Source organism: Drosophila bipectinata, chromosome 2R, assembly GCF_030179905.1.
Source record: "Drosophila bipectinata strain 14024-0381.07 chromosome 2R, DbipHiC1v2, whole genome shotgun sequence".
NCBI lineage: Eukaryota > Metazoa > Arthropoda > Insecta > Diptera > Drosophilidae > Drosophila > Drosophila bipectinata.
In genome coordinates this window covers 18,381,798-18,389,505 of record NC_091737.1, presented here as the reverse complement: position 1 = coordinate 18,389,505, position 7,708 = coordinate 18,381,798, and the positions used below count along the sequence as shown (strand labels likewise).

Here is a 7,708-nt window from a genome sequence, read left to right as displayed (position 1 = left end):
GGCTGCGTGGCTGTTTGGACTGCATTTTGGCTATAAGTTGGCAGCATTTTTTATGCGTTCATCATGCGGTCAGCATAAATTTTTCATCGCCAATCCGTTATGGCCAGCTTTTCCTTTGCCTCAATTTTCTTTTAACCATCTGCCCCCCCTCTGGCCACCTCCCTTTGGCAGACATGTTGCCAATTTTGAAGTCTGACGGCCATAAATCAAGACCTTAAAGTGGACAGAGTTGATTCTTTTAGCCAAAACAAAAGCATTTATTTCACACAAAAAAAAAGTACAGTAATATTTTCCATTAACTTGTCTTGGTTGTGTGTGTGTGTGTGTGTGTGTGTACGTTTGTGTGTATGCTTGCGAAGGGGAAGATTAAAACCTGTGTGTGGAGTATGCAGTGCGTGTGTGCGTGTGTGGAGTATGCAGTGCGTGTGTGCGTGTGTTGTGTGTGTTGTGTGTGTTGTGTGTGAGTAATGCGAGTCTTAGGGGGTTTGCTTGCAAGTGTTGGTCGACATCATCCAAAAATCATGGCATTTTGGGGAAAATTCGGGTAAAATTAACAAAGGTGATAAGCTTGAAAGTCCAGAGGTCATCAACGCCAATGTGGGACCTTGCTAACCGATTTTCCTGTGGTCAGAGAAAGTACTTCATTAGATTTCACTTCAAATGCTTAGATCTATAATGCTCACCACAGTTAAATGATTGATTGCTCTTACTATACTTGGAGTCGTTCATGGAGGGCGAACTGTGGATTAGGAAGTGTAAGGATCGCTAATGAGGACATGGTTAGGCTGAAGGCTCGAGGATCTCCCGCACCCCGGGCAGTACTTACTTCAGTCCGTTCCTCAGCTCGCGCTGGAAGCTCATGTTGTTGGAGGCCATCTCGTAGGAGCTCTTCATCCGGGGGTTTTGCTGCTGCTGCTGATGCTGCTGCTGCTGGTGGTGGTGCTGATGCTGCAGGTGTGGGGCAGCCTGGTGCTGCACCTGCTGGGACTGCTGGTGTTGTTGATGCTGCTGCTGGTTATGGTGGTTGTGGTGTGCCCCTTGGTGGCCATACTGCTGCGACTGTTGGGGCTGCTGCATGTAGTGGCCATACTGCCACATGCCGCCATTGGACATCTGGGGACTGGAAGCGGGCATGCCGCCCTGGTTCCAGTTGCCCGCCTGGGATGGCGACGATTGGACAGAGCTCATCGGACTGGCCCCGCCAGTCAGGCGGCCCTGATGCATCTGGCTCATGTGGCCCGAGTTGTGGTACTGCTGCATCGGCTGCCCCATCTGTCCCATCTGGTTGCCCATTTGCGCCACCTGGTTACCCATTTGGCCCATCTGATTCACCTGCCCCATGGAGGACATGGGCTGCAGGTCCGGAATGACGGCGTTCATGCCCGGGGCATCGATGGAGCCCATCGGATTGCCCAGGTTCATGGGCATCATCGTCATGCTGCTCAACGGCGTCACCGCCCCGATCGGCAGCTGGGACGACATGGTGGACATGGGCATGCCCAACGGCATGCCGGGCATGGGGTAGGAGGGCATTTGTTGCGGCGGCGCCATTCCGGGCATCTGCAGGTTCATCGAGGGCGGGTTCAGCGGCTGCCCGGCATGACCCTGGCCCGGGTTCATGCCCATGGCCGGGAACTGGGACATGTTCTTCAACTGCCAGTTGAAAATTAACGAAACTAAGCACTATCCTGCAGCTAAACTTACCTTTCCATCGGCATACATGCCGTAGTCGGCCTCGTAAGGTACCGAGCAAAAATTCATTGTCGAATAACTGGGAAAATTCGTTGGACTCGGAAAGTGTTTGAAAATTTATTTAACTGAGAATTTTGTTTACTATTTTTAACTGTGAATTTTGATAATTTATTTCCAATTTTTTTTTATTTTTTTAATTTTCTATTTTTACCAATAGATCTGTTCAAGACGGTTTACTGACTACGAATGAGGGCTCTAGGGCCTGGCAGTCTCCCAGCTAGGCCGACAGCCTCCTACGATCATGAAAAATTTGATAAAAGTTTGAGGAATTGTATATCTGGAAACTATATTCCATCAAGTAGTCGTTTTAAAACTTAAGCCCTGGTCGTTCCCCATACCAGGGATTATTTTAAGACCTGAAACTAGTTGCTTATCCCCTTGGGCATTTCGTGATCGGCTATAAAGCCACGCCCCTCCCACAACATTAAGGCTGCCAGCTTGTCCAGGACAATTAATTTTCCCCCGACTTGTCAGCTTATTGTTTATCTACATAAATACGGGACACGAAGACCGGAGCCAGGAGACAGGGCCATAGCATAGTCCTGGGCTGTCGTGTCATTTATTCTGCGGCAGCTATGTCCCGTCTATCCCCTCTGGCCCGGCTTTTCCGACTTTCCGATATCCTTTGGCCATGGCGGTGCAGTTGCCACACCATTTATGCCATTAAGTCATTAGCTTTGTTTAACAAATAACAAACTGTCAATGAGTTGATTAACGATGTTTTTCGCATGAACTGCAATTAGTCGAAGCCACCGTCGCCGTTCTCCTGACAAATGGGTGTGATTTCGCTCCCGGCGGTGTTTCAGTATCCCAGCTGGCAGTTGGCGGGAGATGGCAGGAGCTGGGTGTCAACCACTTGTTATTGATGCGCCCCCAAGTCGCTGTCACTCGGCAATTATTGTGTATATTGTGCTTCTCCATAGTCATAGTCATAGTCATAGTCATAGACATAGTCATGGAGTAGTCACACTCGTCATCGATGACAGGAGCAGGATCAGGATGGAGCGCAGGAGTAGACGCCAACGCAATTATACCCGTTGACAAGTGTAATGTCAGCCAACTCATTGGCATCTCCTTCTGGCAAGTGGCAAGTGGCAAGCCCCTCCAGGCCGTCAGTCGCCTGATGTTCTTCCAGCAGCTCCTGCTAGTCCTCCTGTTTCTGTTGTCGACGTGACGCGCTTCATCACTCACTCACTCGCCGGAAAGCCCGCTCCCCAGTTGCCCACTTATCCATCTATCCAGAGGTAGCTCCCATCCTCCCAGTATTTTTATTTCCCTTCACAGGAGCTAACCACACAATAGATGAGGCTTTGAAATTATGTTTAATTGTAATGGTTCCGTGTTTAATATTTAAAAATAATATAGAGATATTATAGAGGAGAAATATAATTTCCAACATCCCCCCGTGAGCTTTGCGAACCGCTCCTGTTTGCAAATATTTACACTGTAATTATTATGCAAAATGCAATCGACTCCATTATTTACGATATTGTTAAACTCCGTGAGCAGAGTGGCAACTAGGTTGAACCGCATTGGGGGACTCTTTCGATACATTTGCATTGTAGATTGTTAATGGAACGAGTACATTGCTAATTCCATATTTCTATGCATACCCTATATAGGGGGAATATACATAAATATGTATATATTTGTAATCTGACTACAACAGTGTTTAAATGGGTTTGTATGCGGTCGCTAATTGCCTTTGCCAGAAAGTTAATTACGGCGAAATTTGAAAATTTCCAAAATTGGACTTGTCAAAAACATTTTGACATTTCCCCTCGCGTCACTCCGCTCCACGCCGCCGCTCGTCACTACCGCCCGGGAGGAAATTAGTTTTACAAACTTTTGCGTTTTGCGTTTTCGCATTTAGCAGTGTTTTGTTTTTCCAGTTGACTTTTAACTAAAAGTTGGCATTCATTGTTCGGTTTCGACCCTCATTACACGGCCTTATCATTATGACCATTAGCAGTCGAATATGAAAAGTGGATGACGGGTCAGAGCCATTCATCAAACGGAGTGTTGATGGCCATTTGGTCTAGTTTGCAGACCAGGCCTAATTAAGTGCCACGGATGCGTGTGCTAATGAGCGAAAAAAAACACAGAATTATTAATATTATGGGCAATAATAATTGTGAAATATCATTTCGCAAATTTGATTTGATTTTGGCTGCCATCCTAGTGCGAAATTAGAGCGCCGCTGGCTGGTGCGCTGGAAACAGAAAACGAGAATGAAAATGCACTACTTTTTAGCGCTACATGGGCCCGGGTAATCACCAGAATGTTTCAAGATAATGAGCTCCTTGGGGGCGAACGGAGGTGTTTTTACCAGGACTACTCATTAGATATGCAAGCCGAGCCAAAGTCTTTGATTTAACACCTAAAAGTGGAGCTGTGCTGGAGCAACAAAGGCCTCATTAATTAGGAATGTTAAGATGATGAAAACTAATCTGCTAAAAGCACACTCTCGCTGCTTTTGCTGTTCCAGCTTCTTTAGCTTAAGTTTCTGGATCCTTTGGATGAGTCATTTGTCTGCCAGGATCCATGATGGGGCGAGGCAACGAGGCAAGGGGGGCCAATATTGTTTGGCACCGGTTCACATGGTCTTAATGCACTTGGAAGCCATGGCTTCACCTTCGACAATGTTGCAGGATAAGCACAGACTGCAAAACACTGGCAACAAACTAGCCGAGGACGGTACCCGGTAGCGGTAGCGAAGGATACACAAGCCATGAGCCAAGGACGTCAAACTGGAATCTCTGCAAATCACAAAATTGAAAAAATCGAGAACACAGGCAACCAGCCAGGCATCCAGCCAGCCAGCCAGCCCGCCCAAGCCCAAGTGCCAAGTGAAGTAGAAGACGGCATCAGAATCGAGTCCTCCATTAGAGTTGGCCATAAAATAAGCAACTTGTATTGGTAGCTGCAGTTCCGCCAGTGGCCCCCCTACACAGGGAGAAATCCGAATCCCGATCCTTTTACGGAAATGAATGATTAAGTCACCTTTTTTCGCAGTGCACTCGTAAGCTCATGATGCCCCAATGCATGACGCTTGGCTGAGTGCAAATTCAATTAACTTGTTACAACACAAGCTCAGGATCAGCTTTAGCATCAGGAATCTGCCCAGACGGGATTGGGTTTGGAATTTGTATCTGTATCTGCCGATACTGGTACACTCGTAGTGTGTGTACTGTACAGTGCAGCCGCCTTCTTGGCCTGTCCTTCGCCGACTTTTGTTTATTCTATTTAGAATTTTAATTCCAATCAAATTGGTTTTTGCGGTGCGCGCTGAGTACAAACACTATGATTCGATTCGAAGCTCCTCGGGTTGCAAATGCATTTTTCCCCAAATCAATTAATAAAAGATTCAAAGGCAAATATCCATAACTGATTGACATTTCCATTTGGACGGAAGAGCGAAGAGCATAGCCATGAATTTCTTAACAACTTTGAATTGAAATTAATAATCAAATGTCAATTACTTGCAGGATTAAAAGAAACTTGTTTGTATTTAGAGAAAGTTGGGGTTAGAAATGGTGGAAAAGTAGGATGAGATTATATTTTTGTGACATAAATTTTGTAAAAATTGGTTAAAATTTAACCAAAGTTACGACAATACCTTGAAAACCCTCCCTTAGAGAAATTCGCCTCATAATTTATGACCTCTTCCATTATGAATTCATTAGCACCTGAGGGCTAAAAAACGCAAAAGGGGATTTTAAAAACAAGTCTCCCTCCCACCGCAACAAGCTCACAAAAACCAAAAAAAAGGGAGAAAGCTCACTGAATGTCAATAAGTTCAGAATTAAGGCCAGAAAGCTCAGAAAAAGTAGCCCTGACAGAGACCTTTGAACCTTGTGCCCTTTAAAGGGGCTCAACTTCAGTTTAGGGGATTCCAGGATTTTTTATTTCCATTTCACATATATTTGCATATCACGATTTGTTATACTAAACCAACAAGATTTTTCTTGAAACAGAGACTGCTTGACGGGGAAGACTGCCACTCGTGGCACGTGCTACTCTCCCGATTTGGCCGCCTCCGAATCGATGGTGGCTGCTGGCCTGGACATGGCCAAAACGGATAACCAATGCACGTCCGCCAGCTGCAGTCCCCACTGGCTGCATTTGCAATTAGATGGCCAGTATGGCAAGGATGTTGCCTCCCCCGAGGATTCGAATGCTTGCAGAGATTTTGCGGCGCTAAACAGCTAAATGGCCGTGACAGCTGCCATCGAATTTCTCCATTTCTGCTTTCATTTGGAGTCCTGCGACATTTTATGACGTCTGCTAGGTAAACTACCAGCAGGGCAGTCTTTTCTGAGTCCTTGGCTGGTGTCACCTTAAAGGCGTTGCCGGCAAATCAACGTCACGTCCGCCGATCCGAGGCGTCCATAAAAAGTGTCTCCCTGCCGCCCCTGCCTGTCTGCCTGTTTTTCTCAATTTCTCGATGGCCACTCTGCTCCTTTTCTCCATTTCTCAGATTCTCTGCTCCGCACGAGTTGAGGAATAGTTTTGCTGACTGCTGCAGAAGTAGAGCCATTCCTCCCGGGCCTCGCAGCCGGACGAGATGTGTGCTCAGGTCCGACTACGTGTCCTGATCTGCTTACAAGTTCGAGTGGTTGAAACATTTTACTGCGGGCAAGGTCACGGGGGGTCAGTGAATGGGGCGGCCAAATCAGTACATGGCCAGTTTATTTGCCGCAGTTGACAAATTGATATGAATTGGCTGAGAAATCTGTTGCAAGGACTCGCAGCCAGTCAAGTTCTATTTTGTCAGTAGGTTTAAGAAATTTAATTTGAAAGGTTTGCATCATAAAATGTTCGGGATGTCAGTTAAAAATGTGTTTAATCTTACCTTTTCCTCTAGTTAGTTTAATTAGCTTACAGTTAGTTACAATAAAGCCTTACCTTTCGGCACTTTAAATGCCATTTTCCGATGCTTTGCTTTGTACATCCGTTTGAACTTTAAATGCATGATGCATCGACTCATTCGATAAGTCAGAGTTCGGCATTTGTTGGCCCCCCGAGGCCCACGTTCCATGTATTTTTCCGCCTGCTAATGTCGTTGCACATTTAAGTACACGTGTCCATCATGTGTGTATCCACTCCGGAGTGGATGTCCGAGCTCTCCACCCCCGCCTCTTGTTTTTCGTAGGCCTCCCAGTCAACTCCCGCCCACATTCCACTGACCCTTCGCCGTCCTGAGTGCTGAGTGTTCGTTGGTTTGTTTCACTTCAATCAGTTGTCGGTTGACTGCTTTCGTTAAGTGCCATCTTTGCATGTGTGTCGTCCCCCCAGAGCGTCCTCCTTCTGTCAGCCTGCCACACGAGGACAACACGCAATGCACCCCCTCCGCCCTTTCCAGCCCCTCCATCCCACCGGCCATATGGCAGATTCTTCGGCTCTGTCACAGCCGTGATTTAGACTTTTGATTACTTGATTACGTTTGCAGTGCGTTTCCTCTTTGGATCTGTAGGTCTGGCTTGGTCTTCAGCTGCTCCCTCGAAGCCTCTATTGCCCTTTTCTTTTCTCGCACACTGAGGATAAAAATTTGGGATTCCTTTTTGTTTTTAGCTTATATGGATAGTATTTTTGTCAAGAATGTTCCAGTGTACCGACAATCGCCATCATCGGATGCGGCTGCCACTCGTCAATGATTTAAATGGAGGTCAAGCGGAGTTCTCTTGATTGACACTGCTTTCCCCGTGGCTCCTCCCTTCGCGCCTTCATATCTGGGTGCCAATCTCTTAGCCAAAATGTATTTTCCCATTGATTACATGAGGAGAAAATGAGTTGCGCTGCAATTTAGTGCCGCAAATGAAGTGAAACCGATCGGCAATTTGTTGATAGTGTTTCCCCAGCTGCGTCGCAGCTTAGAAGTGTTGCAGGCGGAGATGATTCGCCACAGGATGAGTCATGGACTTGTGGAAAGCCAAGACGGAGTCGATTAACTGAG

At 46.6% G+C, this 7,708-nt stretch overlaps 1 protein-coding gene across 5 annotated transcripts; it reads right to left on the bottom strand.

Annotated features, from left to right (window-relative positions):
- Positions 1-233: 233 nt before the first annotated feature.
- On the bottom strand, positions 234-1,948 carry LOC108125031 (G-box-binding factor). 5 transcript variants are annotated; one of them, XR_011442446.1, is made up of 4 exons: positions 1,705-1,948; positions 827-1,653; positions 684-765; positions 234-621 (listed from the first exon to the last, which is right to left on the bottom strand). XR_011442446.1 is itself a non-coding variant. In XM_017241038.3 (4 exons), the coding sequence occupies exons 1-4, from the start codon at positions 1,759-1,761 to the stop codon at positions 587-589; spliced, it is 975 nt and encodes a 324-aa protein (XP_017096527.2). In that variant the 5' UTR covers positions 1,762-1,948; the 3' UTR covers positions 234-586. The 5 variants fall into 5 exon arrangements, 3 of the variants coding, with proteins under 3 accessions (XP_017096527.2, XP_070134875.1, XP_017096528.2); XR_011442447.1 differs by having other exon boundaries at positions 687-765; XM_017241038.3 differs by having other exon boundaries at positions 684-739.
- Positions 1,949-7,708: the final 5,760 nt, after the last annotated feature.

Coding starts and splice junctions, on each gene's coding strand:
- LOC108125031 (XM_017241038.3), bottom strand. CDS start 1,761: ATGAATTTTTGCTCGGTACCTTACGAGGCCGACTACGGCATGTATGCC. Junction 1,654..1,704: donor GCATGTATGCCGATGGAAAG/GTAAGTTTAGCT, acceptor TTCAACTGGCAG/TTGAAGAACATGTCCCAGTT. Junction 622..683: donor CAATCAATCATTTAACTGTG/GTGAGCATTATA, acceptor CTCTGACCACAG/GAAAATCGGTTAGCAAGGTC.